We start from the raw sequence: 18,473 nt of genomic DNA on the forward strand, positions 1-18,473 counted from the left end.
ACTGCTCTTCCACTCTTCTTCCTCCCCTCCTGTGCAGCTGAGCCACCTATGATGGCACAAATTTGGCTCTGACTGCACTCCCCTGAGGAATCATCATCCTCTCCAGTATTCAAAATGGAAAACTGATTAGCGAGTGAGATTGTCTCGGGCACCCCTGCACTTCCTGCCTGGTTCTCTTAGACTGCATGGCAGTCACCCATTTTTTTCATACATTCCATGGGAGGTGGGCATCCTGGCCAGGCCAGCATTTATTGCCCATTCCTAATTACCAATGAGAAGGTGGTGGTGAGCTGCCTTCTTGAACCGCTGCAGTCTGTGTGGTGTAGGTACACCCACAGTGCTATAAGGAAGGGAGTTCCAGGATTTTGATTCAGTGACAATGAAGGAACAGTGATATAGTTCCAAGTCAGGATGGTGTGTGGCTTGGAGGGGAACATGCAGGTGGTGGTGTTTCCACGCATCTGCTGCCCCTTTCTTTCTAGGTGGTAGAGGTTGCGGGTTTGGAAGATGCTGCCTGAGTAGCCTTGGTGCATTGTTGCAGTGCATCTTATAAATGGCACACACTGCTTCCACTGTGTGTCGGTGGTGGAGGGAGTGAATGTTTGTGGACGGGTGGCAATCAAATGTGCTGCTTTGTCCTGGATGGTGTCGAGCTTCTTGAGTGTTGTTGGAGCTGCACCCATCCAGGCAAGTGGAGAGTATGCCATCATACTCCTGACTTGTGCCTTGTAGATGGTGGACAGGATTTGGGGAGTCAGGAGGTGAGTTACTTGCTGCAGGATTCTCAACCTCTTCTCTATCTGCCTGCATGCTCCTAACCTGTGGTGTGACCACCCCCCTCAACGTGCTATCCACGTAGTTCTCTGCCTCTCGGATGCACCACTGTGACTCCAGCCGCCGCTTGAGTTCCAAAACCTGAAGTAAGAACCAAATGCTTGAGGGTTTAAAAAAAGTAGAAAAAAAGAGCACCTCCTCCCCCCTTCACTGAGCTCTCCAATTGCCAAACTCGTATCTCCACATTCTGCTTACAACCTGCACGCCAAATATTATGAGCCCTGAGATCCTGTTTTTTACATCTCGTTCCTTGTGTCTGGTACTCTCCAAACAGAACCTGTTGTCCACTCTTCCCTATGATGTTGTTCCCAACATGGATCACAATGATTAGATCCTCACTCTTCCTCTCCAATATCCTTTCAAGCCTGTCCCTCTCCCTGGCACTAGGTAGGAAACATACCGTGTGGGACTCTTGATCCTACTTACAAAGGATGCTATTTGTTCCCCTAATTATTGAACCCCCTATAATTGCCACATTATGCATTATGCTTCCCCTCTTGCTCCTCTTACCTCCCCCGTTCTTGCACTCCCCCCCGCCCCCCCACCCCGCCCCAGACTGTTCCTTGTTCCAAGGTGTTGTGGTCTGCATTCTGGCTGTCCTTCTGACCGTCTTTATCATTATTCACCCGGGTAGCAAGTATATTGTACCTAGCAGTTGTTTATTACAAAAGGATTGAAGTGTAAGAGTGAAAAATTCTTATTGCAATTGTAAAGGGGCTTGGCGAGACAACAAATGGAGTACAGTGCACAGTTTTGGTCATCTTACTAAGGAAGCATATACTTGCCTTGGAGGCAGTGCAACAAAGGTTCACTGGAATGATTCTTGGGATTTTCTTCTTAGAAGGGATTGAGTAGACTAGGTTTATATTCCCTAGGATTTAGAAAAATGAGAGGAGGATCGCACTGAAACACAAACAATTCTTAAGAGACTTGATAAGGTACATGCTGGAAGGATGTTTCCTCTGGCTGGGTAGTCTAGAACTAGGGGTGACAGTGTCTGAATAAGGGGTCACCCTTTTAGGCCTGAGATGAGAAATTTCTTCACTCAAAGCATTGTGAATCTTTAGAATTTCTACCCAAGAGGGCTGTGGATTCCCAGTTGTTGAGTATATTCAAGACTGAGATCGATAAATATTTAGATACTAAGGAGATTAAGGGATATGGGGATAGTACGGAAGATTGGAGTTGAGGTAGAAGATCAGCCATGATCGTATTGAGTAATGGAGCAGGCTCAAAGGGCTGAATGGCTTACTCCTGCTCCTATGTTCTTGTGTTTACCTGCACTGTTCCAAACTCAGTGCTTGACTATGGTGTCACTTTTTGAGTTCTGCCCTCTATTTGTCTGGTATGTGCTGCTCTGCTTCTTCTGATCGACTGCGCTGCTGCCAGCTCTTGTGTGCTGTTTAAATCTGCCACTCTACTTACAGTCTCAAGCTTACACACACCACTACAAATGTTAAAGACATTTAATGAAGTACCTCCTTTCCCCTCTGCAACATATTTCTGCTCTCATCGAATTCTAAACTTCTTGCTCTGTTCACTCTGCTTAAGTTAATGTTGCATACTGTCCCTCAGGTCTGTGCCTCAGCAGAAATCTTCTACTTTTATACAACTTTTGAGCCACACCAATTCAGGGAGTGTTCAGGAGTTTTTTTTACACAGAAGTCTATTTGGACCTCCCTATGATAAACAGTGATGGAGGCAGAATCCTCAAGAGGGAAGTGAATAAATATTTTATAAAGAAAAAAAAATGAAGGGGAAAGGGCAAGAGAATGGAACTAAGTGGATAGCTCTTTGAGAGCCAGCACAAGTGTAATGGCTGAATGGATTCCTTCTGTCATCTAAAATTCCATGCCACAATGTTTAACCACAAAGCTGGAGTGTCTTCTCCAGGGGGCAGGCCTGGGCAAATGGTATGGAAACCCTGAGTTGTCCAAGTATCATGAGCCCTCTGTTGGCATTGCTGGTATTGTCCAAAGGAAGGGAAACAAAAAGCACTGTTTGGTACCAGCTCTTCTGCAGGAGTTGCCGGAAAACTGCTTGATAATTAATAGGTAACCACCTACAGGACGCCACTCTGGATTTTGTGTTGGGGTTTACTCCCTCAGCTTTCTTCTCTTCCAAGACACCCACAAGGCAATGAGGCTATTTACCCTTAACTGGGGGTCTGTTTCTTGGCACCAGGCATAACCACAGGCAATCTATAAGAAAAATACACATGGAACAAATGGCAAATTAATTGGTTTAAAATTGGTTAGGAATAGAGGCAGAAGATGATGACAAGTGGACAAGATTTTGTGCAGCAGGGCTGACTAGTAGTGTATTCTGGATACTATATTAGTATTAGTAAATACATGGAACAGGTACTGCTAATAATGTTGTAAATGTGATGAAATCAGAAAGCAACGTAGCCAGATAATTTATTTGCTATCTGTTTATTATTTTAACTGAATAAGGGGAGGACCAAGGAATGATATTTGAAATTTAATGTGAATAGATTTAAGGTAATGAATTCATAATGCTACAAGAAATGTGAAATGCATCCTTGGCAGGATAAGAGAAAGAAAATAAGTTTAGTCATCATTGTTGAACATGCACTGAAAATATCCATTTCATTGTAAGTCTCTTGATAACAAGGCTAATCAGATAGCAAATAAATTTGATTGGAAGTCTAATCAGTTAGTAACTTTGTGCATCTCATTAGTAAGGCCTCAATGGCAATATACTATGCATTTTTTTGTAGCCCATGTTCATTGATGTTGATGTCTTTCAATCGATTCAGAGAAGAATGATGAGGATAACTCTGAAACTTAAAAGTGTAAACTTTGAAGAGAGACTTTTGATATTGAACACGTTGGAGAGAATTAAATCGAGAAAGAATATAAGGAGTAATTCTATGATCTTATGGCCGGATTTTATCTGGGCAATGGGGATCTCGGCATCTAGCAAAAGTGACACTGAGAACCCCACGTCGCCTCTTCTGTGGGAGGCCCGTAGAATCAAATGCCAATTAAGCACTTAACTGGACAACGGTGGGATCCAGGACCTTGATGACGGAAGCCTTGCCCTCTGAGAGCTGCCAGCCAATCAGAAGCCAGCAGCTCTCGAACTGAGCAATACCACCGGGGAGGTGGTGGCTACTGCTGTTGGAACACCCACACGAGGCGCAGGAGCAGCGCTGAACCCAGGCCACAAGTAGGTCAGGGCAGGAGGCATCATGCAGGGTGGGGGTCGAGGAGGAGGGTGTGTAGAGGGGTCAGTAACAAGGGCATAGGGTGGCACTGATTGGGCCTCCCCATTCCCAATGCCGGGTCCCTCATTCAGGCACTATGTGGCTTTTAAAGAGGGCACCACCGGCCAGCCCCCCCGAACCCCCCCAGCCCCACCCTGGGAGCCGTCAAGCAACCAGCATGGTTTTTTCATAGAATCATAGAAAGTTAAGGCACAGAAAGAGACCACTTGACCTATCATGTCTGTGCCGGCCGAAAAATGATCCACATATTCTAATCCCACCTTCTAGCATTTGCTCCGTAGCCCTGCAGATTACGGCACTTGAGGTGCATATCCAGACTCCTTTTGAATGAGGTGAGGGTTTCTGCCTCAACTACCCTTTCAGGCAGTGAGTTCCAGACCCCCACCACCCTCTGGGTGAAAAAGCTTTTCCTCATCACTCTACTTTTGCTATTTGTTTTGTACCGTGCTTCCTGTGTGGAGACAGGCTGCCCACTGCTCAGTTAATTACGGTGGCGGCATGCCTAATTGGGCACTAATTGCCCAATTGGACTCAATTTGCAGTGACCTTCCTGCACCGGACTTAATTTCACCAGAGGCAGGAAGGTGGAGGGTTCTCCCGGACCACCACCCACCCCCACCCTGCCAACATCTCTCCTGATTATATGCTCTTGCTGCCTCCAAACCTGCAGCACGGGAGAGCATAAAATTATTCTCTGTTTCCAATTGGGAGCTGAACTTGTAAAAAGTATGGATTGGAAAATCATAGGCTGAATTTTCGTTCGGGGGTTGGGACCCTGGTATCGAGTGCATTTCTGGGTCTTTACCCCCATGTCACATTGGCGCCTGACGCCCAATGCAATTTTTAACAAGAAGGCCAATTAGTGGCCAGGGAGAACGCTTGCCTTCGAATTAAGGATAGTGGACAGGCTCCCGAGGCTGGAGGCTCAATAGGAGACCATCGTGCACTGAAAAATCGGCAGCCTCACTGTCAAGAGGTGAGCGCTGCTGATATAGATAAGAGAGAGGGGCACCTCAAGGTGGAGACACCCTCTATACAGCTTTTATAAATATTTAAATTCAAAAAGTCCGCACATGCCAGGTCGTCATTGTGGAGAGGCAGCTCCTCCACTGGATGGCCAGCGGCTGCAGATAAGGCCCTTTGTCTATGGGTGGATGAGAGGGAGGGTCTCACAGCAGGATGGAGAGCTCTCCCCACCCCCCAAACCCGACCCGCACCTCTGATCTACTGCCAGGAGGCTTGCCTCTATCTCTCCGCCATGTTTTAGACTCAATGGGGCCCCCAAATGATGACTGGAAAATTCCTGTTGGTGGCTGCAGAATGGCTTTAATAGGCCCTTTCATTGGCCTAAAGGGCTTACTCACCACCATCCCCAACCCCCCACTGATGCTACCGAAACAAAAATGGCCTGGAGGTGGGACCATGGCAGGAGACCGACGTGTGGGCTGGTAGTGGGAAATGCCTCCTCAGGTGAACCTAAACTCTGCCCATTGTTTCAGCTTGGAACAGTACTTCTTGCATGGTTCAGATCGTAGAATTATCACTATAATCATGCAAATTTTTAGCCTGGACTGTGGTTGTCCAACTAGAGGACATAGATGTAATGTATGGCAATCGTTTGTCTAACATCAATTAGAGTAAGATTTCAAAATTTTTGTATGATTCTACACAGAGTCAATATGAATTAAAAATTTTCTGTGGATATCTGCATGAATAAAGAATTGCTTTGCTTCTGTGTTGGGATGTGTCATTATGTCCTGATACATCCACTACCTGTTGACGAGACAAAGGCAGACTGTTTGGTCTGCAGATAATTAGAATACAAAAGCTAGCATGGTCAAAGCAAGAGATCTTTTCTTCAGTTCAGTTTCTGGAATTGACATTTGAGAATGAATTTTAACTCCGTTTTCTTTTAGCGGGGTGTCTCCATTGTTATGAATTTCATGTCCAGGATATTTTAACCTGAGGACATCTAATTAGTAAGCTTCCCCCTTGAAATGGGTGAAAAGTAGCAGCTGGCCAATGGGCGGGAGAGGAGGTAAGAGGGTGTTTGACAGGTTTGGTGGGTGAGCAGAGCAAAGTATTTTACTTACTCTGAAGAGCCTCCGCTGCCATCAGACAGGATGTCACTGAGCAGGGCAGCTGCTGTGGGGTCAAGAAGGGGCTAAAATGCCACTGGGGTCTTATTGACATTATATGGTCTCAATTAGCATTTACGCATAAGCCTTCTGCTTGAGTCTGAGCACCTCATTAACTGCCAAAACCAATGGCCTTAAAAGAAGAAATTGGTGAGCATGGAGTGGGAAATGGAGCCGCTCAATTTTAATTGCTTATCTGCTCCATTCCTATCAAGCAGGAAGTGTAAAAATTCTCTCTTGGACTCTGTCAGTCAACTTAGAATGACATCATCCTGTATTAATATTAAATTGAGAAGTCTACTAATAATTTGTGCTAAGAATGGCTTTCTTCCAAAAGTCTTAGGAGTTTGTGGACTGTGTGGGAAATATTCATGTGGATTGATTCTATTTTTTTTGCCCTAAATATTTCATAGAATCATAGAACTGTTACAGCACAGAAGGAGGCTATTTGGCCCATTGTCTCCATGCTGGCTCTCTGCAACAGCAACTCATCAAGTCTCACCAGCTCCACCTTTACCCCATAGCCCTGCTATTTTTTGTCTTCAGATAATTATCCAATTCTCTTTTTAAGGCCTCTACTAAATCTGCTTCCACCACGCTCTCAGGCATTGCATTTCAGATCTTAACCACTCACTGTGTGAAAAAGTTCTCTGTCATGATGCTGTTTCTTCTTTTGCCAATCACCTTAAATCAGTGTCCTCTTGTTCTCAATTCTTTGCCGAATGGGAATAGTTTCTCCCTATCTACTCTGTCCCAAACCCTCATGATTTTGAGCACCTTGATCAAATCTCCTTTTAATATGTTCTCCAAGAAGAACAGCCCCAGCTTCTCTAATCTTTCCACATAACTGAAGTTCCTCATCCCTGGAACCATTGTTGTCAATTTTTCTGCACCCTCTCTAAGCCTTCACATCCTCTCTAAAGTGTGGTTCCCAGAACTGGACACAGTACTCCACTTGAGGCCAAACCAGTGTTTTATCATAACTTCCTTGCTTTTGTACTCTATGCCTCTACTTTATTAACCGCTTTCTCAACCTGCCCTGCCACCTTCAATGATTTGTGCACATATACACCCAGGTCCCTCTGCTCCTGCACCCTCTTTAGAATTGTATCCTTTACTTTCTATTGCCTTTCCTCGTTCATCCCACCAAAATGAATCCCTTCACATTTCTCTGCATTAAATTTCATCCACCACTTGTCTGCCCATTCCACCAGCCTGTCTATGTCCTCTTGAAATTTATCGCTATCCTCCTCACAGTTCACAGTACTTCTAAGTTTTGTAGCATCTGCAAGTTTTGAAATTGTGCCCTGTACACCCAAGTCTAGGTCATAAACTTACATCAAGAAAAGCAGGTGTCCTAACAGCAGCCCCTGGGGTACTTCATTATATATTGTCTCCAGTCTGAAAAACAGCCATTGTCCACTACTCTCTGTTTACTGTCACTCAGCCAATTTTGTATCCATGCTGCTACTGTCCCTGTTATTCCAGGAGCTCTAACTTTGCTGACAAGCCTGTTATGTGGCACTTTATCAAATGCTTTTGGACGTCCATGTACACCACATCAATCTCATCCCCCTCACCAACCCTTTGTGTTGCCTCATCAAAAAACTCAAGCAAATCAGTTAAATATCATTTGCCCTTAACAAATCTCTGCTGATTTTCCTTAATTAATTCACATTTGTCCAAGTGACTGTTAATTTTGTCCCAAATTATTGTTTCTAAAATCTTTACTATCATGGAGGTTAAACTGCTGGCCTGTAGTTGCTGGGCTTATCTTCCACCCTTTTTTTGAACAAGGATGTAACATTTGTAATTCTTCAGGCTTCTGGCATCACACCCGCATCTAAGGAGGATTGGAAGATTATAGCCAGTGCCTCTACAATTTCCACCCTTACCTCCCTCAGAATCCTTGGATGCAGCTCATCCAGTCTTGGTAACTTATTAACTTTAAGTAAGCCGACCTATCTGATACCTCCTCTTTATCAATTTTTAGCCCATCGAGAGTCTCAGCTACCTCCTTTCGTTATGACTTGGGCAGCATTTTCTTTTGGTAAAGGCAGATGCCAAAGTACTCATTTGGTACCTCAACCATTCCCCCGTCTTTATGTGTAAATTCCCTTTTAGGTCCCTAATAGGCCCCACTCCTCCTTTTCCCACCCTTTTACTTTGTATATGCCTATAGAAGACTTTTGGATTCCCTTTATGTTACCTGCCAGTATCTACCCATACTCACTTCCCAGCTGCACATTCGATATTCAGTCTGGCTCTCAAATGTATTATCCACCTGACATCTGTCATATGCACTCCTTTTTCTGCTTCATCTTCCTCTCTAGCTCTCATTAGCTCTGTATTTGTTTGCCCTAATTTCACCCTTGTGGAAATGTACCTTGACTGTGCCTGAACTATCTCCTCTTCAAAGGCAGCCCATTGTTCGGTTACAGTTTGCCTGCCAACCTTTGATTCCAGTTTACCTGGGCTAGATCCGTTCTCACCCTATTGTAATTGGCCCTTCTCCAATTAATTATTTTTACTCTGGATTGCTCCTTGTTCTTTTCCATAGCCAACCTAAACCTTTATGATACTATGATCACTGGCCCCTAAATGTTCCCCTACTGGCACTTGATCCATTTGATCCACCTCATTTCCAAGAACCAGATCCAGCAACACCTTCTTCCTTGTTGGACTGAGAACATACTGATATAGAAAATTCTCCTGAATATACTCTAGAAACTCTATCCCCTTTCTGCCCTTTGTACCTTCAATAATGTGCTGTGTCTTTCAGCTTCTGTGTATTATCTGACTTGTTAATGAATCAGTTTTAGGCTGGCCACATTGGTCTCACAGAGTAGCATTTACCTTTTCCAAATACACAGGAGAATATAGTAGAAATGTCATGCAGTCTCTATTGTGATACACTAAAGATGATGAGTATTACACAGAGTGAGCGAGGGGAGTGGAGAAATTGAGACGGTCGATGTCACGCTGACAGTTCTCAATGAAAAGATCAAGAGTCGGTAAGATGCCACAGGGAGGGGTTGTGGGTAGTCTTTATTGAATTGCCTATATTGCAGTATCTGATCTTCTGTTATGGGCTCAGATTTCTGCACCTTCGCTGTGAATTTTTGGTTTTGCACTGAGCTAGATTTGATCTATTCCTGCTGTTTCCTATTCTGCTTCCTTTGTCCTCTCAGATAACGGATTCAATAGCTTTTTGAATAAGAGTAGAGAGGTTTTCCCAGTGTGCTGGATAATATTTGTACTTCAACAAACACTCCTAAAACTTGGTCATTATCTCATTGCTGCTTGAGGGACTTTGCTGTGGATAAAGTAGTTCATTGGTGTGAAGCATTTTGGAACATCCTGAGGTCATGCAATATATAATTGCCCACTCCGTCCTGTCTGTCCTGTTGGAAATAGATTCTATTTGAAGCTAATTTATCAATTTTTAACCAATTCTTTGTTTCCTTAAATTTTAATCTTAGGTATCATTGGCATCAGCAGGGGCACTTATTAAAGAGTTAGCTGCTACTACTCCTACACATGCTAGCCGTGCAAGTAAATCAAGGACCCAGAAAGAGGTACTGTGCAATAAATTTGAGGAAGCATTTGAATTCATTTTGATTTAACATGGGTTATAGAAAGTATGATTCCATGCTTCCCAGTTTGCTCAGATTTGCTGCCCAATCTGGGCTGATAATGTACGGCACTCAGTGCCACCTCAAATGAATCATAGAATCATAGAAAGTTTAAGGCACAGAAAGAGGCTACTTGGCCCATCGTGTCTATGCCGGCTGAAAATCGATCCACCTATTCTAATCCCACCTTCAAGTATTTGGTCTGTAGCCCTGCAGATTACAGCACTTGAGCTGCATATCCAGACTCCTTTTGAATGAGTGGAAGGTCTCTGCCTCAACTACCCCTTCAGGCAGTGAGTTCCAGACCATCACCACCCTTTGGGTGCCAAAGTTTTTCCTCATCTCCCCTCTAATTTTTCTACCAATCACTTTAAATCTATGCCCTCTTGTCACTGACCTCTCTGCTAAGGTGAATAAACCCTTCACCTTCACTCTATCCAGGCCCCTCAAAATGTTGTACATTTCAATCAGATCTCCCCTCAGCCTTCTCTGTTCCAAGGAGAACAACCCCAGTCTATCCAATCTTTCCTCATAGCTGCATTTTGCCAGTCCTGGCAACATCCTCTTAAATCTCCTCTGTACCCTCTCTAGTGCAATCACATCATTTCTGTATTGATGTGACCAGAACTGCACACAGTACTCAAGTTGTGGCCTAACCAATGAGTTATTCATGCCCTCCCTTTGCTTTCCTAATTTCCTTTTTGATGTCACCCCTCCACTTTCTATTCTCCTCTCAGCTTTCTGTCGTATTGAGTTCTCGGTGTCGGACATAAGCTTTCCTTTTCTGTCTTATCTTACCCTGTAGGCTCCTTGACATCCATGGGGCTCTAGATTTGGCCATCTCACCCTTTTTCTTTGTGGGAACATGTTTACTCTGAACCCTTTGAATCTTCCCTTTGAATGCCTCCCACTGTTCTGACACTGATTTACCTGTTTCCAGTAGCTGTTTCCAGTCCCCTTTCGTTAAAGCACTCCTCAGTTTAGTAAAATTGGCCCAATTGAGAACTCTTAACACCTGTTCTAACTCCATCCTTTTCCATAATTATGTTAAAACTGACTGAATTATGCACACTGCCAGCAAAATGCTCTCCCACTGCCACTCCTTCCACCTGCCCATCTTCATTTCCTAAAACTGTCTAAAACTGCGCCCTCTCTTGGTGGACTTGCTACATATTGGGCAAAAAAGTTCTCCTGAATGAACCTCAAAAATTCTGCTCCCTTAATTCCTTTCACACTAAAACTATCCCAATTAATATTGGGGTAATTAAAATCCCCTACCATTACTGCCCTAATGTTCTTGCACTTCTCTGAGATTTGCCTATATATCTGCTCTTCTATCTCCCTCTGACTGTTTGGGGGTCTATAGTACACTCCCAGCAGTGTGATTGCCCCTTTTTTGTTCCTTAGCTCAATCAATATGGCCTCATTTGATGAACCCTCCAGCATATCATCCCTCCTCACAGCTGTAATAGTTTCCTTGACCAAAATTGCCAACCCCCCTCCTTTCTTATCCCCCTCGCTATCGCGTCTGAAAACCCTGTAACCAGCTGCCATTCCTGTCCCTCCTTAAGCCATGTTTCTGTAATAGCTATGATATCATACTGCCACGTGTCTGTCTGTGCCCTCAGCTCATCTGCTTCATTTGCTATACTCCTTGCATTGAAATAGATACCCTTGAGCACAGCCAAACTTTTTTTTAAATTTTCTAACCCTTGTTTCCTCTGTCTTCCAGACTCATCCATTAATTTTGTGCCTTCCATTTTCATTTCTGGATTTGTCCTAGCTGAGTCTACCCTCAGGTCTCCATCCCCCTGCAAAACTGGTTTAAACTCTCCCCAACAGCACTAGCAAAACGTCCCGCAAGGAACTCAGTTCCGGCTCTGTTCAGGTGCAATCCGTCCGGCCTGTACAGGCCCCATATCCCCCAGAGCCGGTCCCAATGCCCCAGGAATCTGAAGCCCTCCCTCCTGTACCATCTTTCCAGCCCCACATTCATCTGTCTTATCCTTTTATTTCTATATTCACTTGCGTGTGGCACTGGGAGTGTTCTGGAGATTACTACTTTTGAAGTCCTGCTTGCCAACTTCTTACCCAATACACAGTTACATAATCCCAGAAGACGTTCACTGACCTCTCCAGCACAGCCAAAGTAGCATAGCACCTCTTTCCATGGGCTTGGATTATGCCCTTTCCTCAGCCAAAACTCTAGCCTCACCTTTTGTTGGGTTACAGACATTAACACCTCTAGTAAAGAGTCTTGACATTTGTCAGGTTACCCTGAAGAAACATTCGGTTCAAGGCTGGCAGTGTGACAAGTTGTTACAGATGCAAAATGACTGGCTTGCCCCTTTTAGCTGCTGCCACAGTATTGGATTTCTACCCACCGGGGATACTTTTATAGGGTGCGAATAGTGCTTAGAATAAGCATGAATGTAAAAGTAAGTACACTGAGGAATGTCTTACCTATTCAGACTGTGTAAGAACAAATTCTGAAGTTAATTTAACCTCTTTGTGACAAATGCCACCTTTATTGTGTTTTAACTATTTGTACCATCATTAACTTGCTGCATATTTTTGTTTCTGCATAATCATACTTGCAATAAATTTGACTAATAGTTTTAGCCTGAACATAACTGTTTCAGTGGAATGAATTTTATTGCTTTTTGGGGTAAACAGGAGAATTTATTGGGCATACCACATGGCTACTGGTACATTATCTTGTAATTAAAGTATAAATGTTCATCCTGTGATAAACTGTAATACAACAACAACTTGCAATTATCTTGTGCCATTAACATAGTAAAACATCCAAGGATCTTTACAGAACTGTTATCAGACAAAATTTGACACCGAGCCACATAAGATATTAGGACAGGTGATTAAAAGCTTGGTCAAAGAGGTAGGTTTTAAGAAGCATCTTAAAAGAGGAGTAAGAGGTGACGTGGATTAGAGAAAGAATTCTAGACCTTAGTGCCTCGGCAGCTGAAGGCGTGGCCACTAATGGAGGAAATCAGGAATGTACGAGAGGCCAGAATTGGAGGTTACAAATATGTAAAATAAGACCATGAGGGATTTGAACACAAGCATGAGCATTTTAAATTTGAGGCATTGATAGATCAAGAGTCTATGTGGGTCAGCGAACACAGGAGCAGTGATTGAACATGACTAGGTGAGAGTCAGGATGCGGGCAGTGGAGCTTTGAATGACCAAACGTTTACAGACAGTGGAATATGGGGTGCCAACCAGGAGAACATTGGAATAATGGAGTCTGAATGAGCAGATAGGTTGAGGCAGGGATAGAGATCAGTGATATCACAAAGGTAACAGTCAGTAATATAGTGCCCCTTTCTATTGTTATTCAGTTGAAAACAAGGCTGTGCTCATAAATGTATTCATGCAATGATAAAATTACCAATTGATCTCCATCTGCAAGTTATAGTTGTAGTGATTGAAAGGAGTTGATTGGTGGTCAGCTTTATTTTTTTTCTAAGACTTTTACAGGAATAATAATTGCAGGTAGCAAGAAGTCAATCATTAAAAATAATGACCAATACAAATCTAAAAATGGTTAAACATCTAACAATGGTCAAGATTAAAAAAAATAAAATAAAAGAAATACTGTATAATGGCTGACATATTAGTGTGGTTGTATTTTTGTAAATATTACATCATTTAAAATACTCAATTATAAAAAATCAAAGGACTCCAGTGTCCCACTTGAAACTTTACTTAAACTTGAAAATTCCCAGCACTGACTGTAGATATACTGTAACCAATGCATCCTGTTGGTGGCATTAGAATACTTTTTCCTAGCAAATTCTCAAATCCAACTGTACTGCCAAATTGACAGTTATATTGGGTGTTTTGCATACAAAAAATATTTCTGCTTTGATGTAAGACCAGCAATACGATTTCAGTATTCCAGCTGTTCTAAATTTGAGTGTTTTTCGTTTTGAATAGTCAGCATCTGATGCTCGAGAGAAGTCTAAATCAAAAGTGCCACCTGAAAGCATGCCTGCTAATCCAGAGGAGTGGGCAAATTATGTATGTCCCAATGAGGTTCGAGAGGTCTTTAAGCAGGGCTCAAGTTGTTGCTTGATCAACAAGAAAAATATCCTGAAACCTGTAAGTATCAAATAAAAGTTTCACAAAAGTTGGGAGAAATTAGATATTTTGAGTGAGCTATTCATATCTTTGTCATAAGTTAACTTGGATAGATGAGTCTTGATTTTTTTCCTTTACTGCCCAATTTTCTGAGTAAGCTAACAGGATCTCTTTGAGCTGAAAAGGTCTTTTAGAATTTTTCACTGGTCTTTACAGTTAGTAGATATTATTCATAGTGCTTGGAAAGTAAACTGTTGGTTGTATGGGGCAGCAAGATATGACAGCAGAGGTAGGAAGGCAATATTAACTTACTGTTGCCCGCTGCTTCATTGATTTATTGATGTGTTGATCAGCATACTGCTTTCCTAATTTATGAATTCACTGATGCTTGTTGTTCCATTAATTTCTTCATTTGTTGCTGTGCACAATGCTGCATTAAATAATTTACTGTTTACTTGCTGCTTAATTTCTTGGTTTACTGATGTCTACTGCTTTATGAACTAGATTCATTTGTGGCCAGTTTACCACTAATTTATTAATATGCTGCTGCTAATCAGCTATATATATTGCAGTGTTCATCAGTATCCTTTCTTTGTTTTCAGTAGGTCAGATTTGTACCGCCTGGTGTAAAGAATTCCTTTGACATTGTGCAAGAGGAAATTTGGGCAAGGAAGATTTCACACCCGTAATGCAGCCTGTCCACTTTTCCTCTTATTTATTGTACCCAGATGATTGTTTATTCCCAAGTGCAATAAAAGTAAAATCTGCTCTCTTGATGGCGATTATGTGATGTCAGAGAGGGAAACATTTTGTTCCAATGTAAATTTTCTAATTTATTCTGTTAGTTTTTATGTTATAGTAGTAAACTTTAGTTGTTCACTCTTTCAGGTGTACTGTCATTACATTCTTTGACAGCAATGAGAAGGAACTTTTCAACATTGTATAGATCACAACTCGCTGTTTGCAATGCAATGAGAGATCAACTAGTATATTAAAAACAACAAGGCTGCTAAAACCGCCCTTGGAGTAACTCAGTTGTAGCCTTTGTTCATAGAGTCAGAGTTATACAGCACAGAAACAGGCCCTTCGGCCCATCGTGTCTGTGCCGGCCACCAAGCACCTAACTATTCTAATCCCATTTTCCAGTACTTGGCCCATAGCCTTGTATGCTATGGCGTTTCAAGTGCTCATCTAAATACTATTTAAATGTTGTTCAGGTCCCTGCCTGTACCACTTCTTCAGGCAGTGCATTCCATATTCCAACCACCCTCTGGGTGAAAAAATGTTTCCTCAAATATGAAGAATTCCCAAATATGACCTGACTAACTAATGTTTCCTGTTTTCAGGTTCATTTTCCATCCAGTATCATACATAACCTCCTATTAATTAACCATTTGTTCATCTACATCAGGCAATTTCTTATCTACATTCACTCTTATTAACTCATAGGCTGTCCTATGAATCAAATCAAAGCATTGTTCAATTTAGGTTAATTCCATCATGGCATTGTATGCAACAAAACTAAATGTGTTTTTAGTCAAATTAAAATTACTAGTTCTACATGCAATTGAACTGTTATCATATGCGAACAGATTTTCCATTGCAATGCTCACTATGAGTCAGAGAATACACTAATTTTATGACAATAGATGTGTTATCAATACAGTGTGGCAGAGAAAGTGTTTCAGGAAGTAAGTATGCCATTTCCAGGTAGTGGCGTTGCACATGAGGGGTCAAGACCAAGCGTGAGGTGAAGTGAAGTTAGAGGGCATTGGACCAGGATGTACACTCAGTCCCCATTTTAATTCATTCTGGCCTTTCAGCCCAACTGATATGTGCTAGTGTTTATGCTCCACACGAGCCTCCTCCCACCCAACTTCATTGAATCCTATCTGTACATCCTTCTATTTTTTCTGCCTCATGTATTTATCTAGCTTCCCCTTAAAGGTATATATGCTATTCACATCAATCACTCCATGTGGTAGTAAGTTCCACATTCTAACCACTCTCTGGGTAAAATAGTTTCTACTGAATTCGTTATTGGATTTATCAGTGACTATCTTATGCTTATAGCCTCTAATTTTGGACTCAGCTGCAAGTCGAAACATGTTTGTTATGTCTATCTTAACAAACCCCTTTATAATTTTAATGGAGTCTATTGGGTCACCCCTCAGCTTTTTCTTTTCTAGAGAAAAGAACTCCAGCCTATTCAGTTTTTCTTCATAGATATAGCCTCTCATTTCGAGTATCATTTTTGTAAATCTTTTTTGCACCTTCTCCAGGGTCTCTATCATTTTTGTGATATGGAAACCAGAATTGTACACAGTACGCTAAGTGTATTTACTGATACACCTAAACACAGAACTGTGCTTTTTGGCAGAGCGCTGACCAGATATAGGCATTGCAGCACAAAATTAAATTTACCTTGCTGAATTTGGTAAATTTTAAGGAAATGGATGCTGACTTTACCTTCTTGTGGAGTGATCAGCCCAAAGGAGATCACTGTGAGGCCAGTGTTGACTTTCCTATCAAGTCCAGTGCCACAGAAAAACTTGAGGATTTTCCCAAAGGGATCAATGACTGCTTGATGATACTAAGATTGCCACTCACGAAAAATGTCATGTGACAATCAGCGCTTATGCACCAACCATGATCAATCCAGGTGAAATCAAAAACAAATTCTTTGCCTATCTGAATAACACTATCTTTCAGGTACCTAAAAAGGACAACTTCAGTGCTCGTTTCGGGACAGATTGTCAAGCCTCCACAAATGTATTTCCCTTCTATCCAAACTAGCCATTGTTAAAAATGTGTTTATGGGATGTGGGCATCGCTAGCTAGGCCAGTATTTACTGCCCATCCCTAATTGCCCTTGTGAAAGTGGTAGTGAGCTGCCTTTTTGAACCGCTGCATTCGTTGGGGTGTAGGTACACCCACAGTGCTGTTAGGAAGGGAGTTTGAGGATTTTGACCCAGCAGCAGTGAAGGAATGGCGATGTAGTTCCAAGTCAGGATGGTGCATGGCTTGGAGGGGAACTCGTAGGTGGTGGTGTTCCCAAGCATCTGCTGCCATTGTCCTTCTAGGTAGTAGAGATCGGGGGTTTGGAAGGTACTGTCGAAGGAGCCTTGGTGAGTTGCTGCTGTGTATCTTGGAGATGGTACATGCTGCTACCACTGTGCGTTGGTAGTGAAGGGATTGAATGTTAAAGGTGGTAAATGGAGTGCCAATCAAGTGGACTGCTTTATCCTGGATGGTGTTGAGCTTCTTGAGTGTTGTTGAAGCTGCACCCATCCAGGCAAGGAGAGTATTCCATCACACTTCTGACTTATGCCTTGTAGATGGTGGACAGGCATTGGGGATTCAGGAGGTGAGTTACTCGCCGCAGAATTCCTAGCCTCTTACCTGCTCTTGTAGCCACAGTATTTATGTGGCTGGTCCTGTTCAGTTTCTGGTCAATGGTAACTCCCAGGATGTTGATGGTGGGGGATTAAGCGATGGTAATGTCATTGAACATCAAGGGTAGATGGTTAGATTCTCTCTTGTTTGAGATGGTCATTGCCTGGCACTTGTGTGGTGCAAATGTTACTTTCCACTTATCAGCCCAAACCTGGATTTTGTCCAGGTCTTGCTGCATATGGACACGGGCTGCTTCAGTATCTGAGGAGTTGTGAATGGTACTGAACATTGTGCAATCATTGGCGAACGTCTCTACTTCTGACCTTATGATGGAGGGAAGGTCGTTGATGAAGCAACTGAAGATGGTTGGGCCTAGGACACTGCTCTGAGGATGTCCTGGGACTGAGATGGTTGACCAACAACCACAACCATCTTCCTTTGTGTTAGATATGACTCCAACCAGCGGAGCGCATTCCCCCTGATTCACATTGACTCCAGTTTTGCTCGGTCTCCTTGATGCTATACTCTGTCAAATGCTGCCTTGCTGTCAAGGGCAGTCACTCACCTTCTCGGAGCTAGATCTCTGTGTCCATCCTCTCCGCCTTCTGGAGTGGCAGTGGCTGAGAAGGCAGCTGCTGCTGCTGTTGGTGTTGCTTCTCTTATTCCTCATCAAGGTCAAAGGTGGAGCTGCGTAAGCTGCTCCCATGCTGTGGTGAAGGCTGACAGCAGAGGAAGCGCAGCTGAAGGTGAGTGAAGTGCAAGACAGGTGAACTGACTTCAAGAAGTTGGCAATCATCAGTTAAGCAATGAAAGCATTCTCTGAGAAGGAATGCTTTGAGCAGCAGCTTCTCACCTGAGCGTGGCTGCAGCTCTTGAGCTTCACTAATCAGAACCCTCCCAGCTTGTCAGCTTCACTGAAGGAACTCTTCCCACTGCACACGTACTTTATTGAACCTGGCGAGTTGCTGACAGCTTGGGAAATAGATGTGTTGGCAGTTAAAGCCAGAATATTGGTTAAAGTAGTACATAATTACCTGTTTGAATATTTAAATGCCTTACCCAGCAGCTGCATGGGGGTTCCCAGCTTGCCTTCAAATCCACCCAGGTGAAACC

At 42.9% G+C, this 18,473-nt stretch overlaps 1 protein-coding gene across 1 annotated transcript in view; it reads left to right on the forward strand.

Moving 5' to 3' along the window:
• LOC137380601 (cilia- and flagella-associated protein 46) overlaps positions 1-18,473 on the forward strand; it is a 453,149-nt gene that overhangs the window by 225,817 nt on the left and 208,859 nt on the right. The window contains exons 30-31 of the mRNA XM_068052672.1: positions 9,708-9,803; positions 13,821-13,985. Of these exons, the coding sequence (XP_067908773.1) occupies positions 9,708-9,803; positions 13,821-13,985 (261 nt within the window). The remainder of the gene's footprint in view (positions 1-9,707; positions 9,804-13,820; positions 13,986-18,473) is intronic.

Source organism: Heterodontus francisci, chromosome 20, assembly GCF_036365525.1.
Source record: "Heterodontus francisci isolate sHetFra1 chromosome 20, sHetFra1.hap1, whole genome shotgun sequence".
Lineage (NCBI taxonomy): Eukaryota > Metazoa > Chordata > Chondrichthyes > Heterodontiformes > Heterodontidae > Heterodontus > Heterodontus francisci.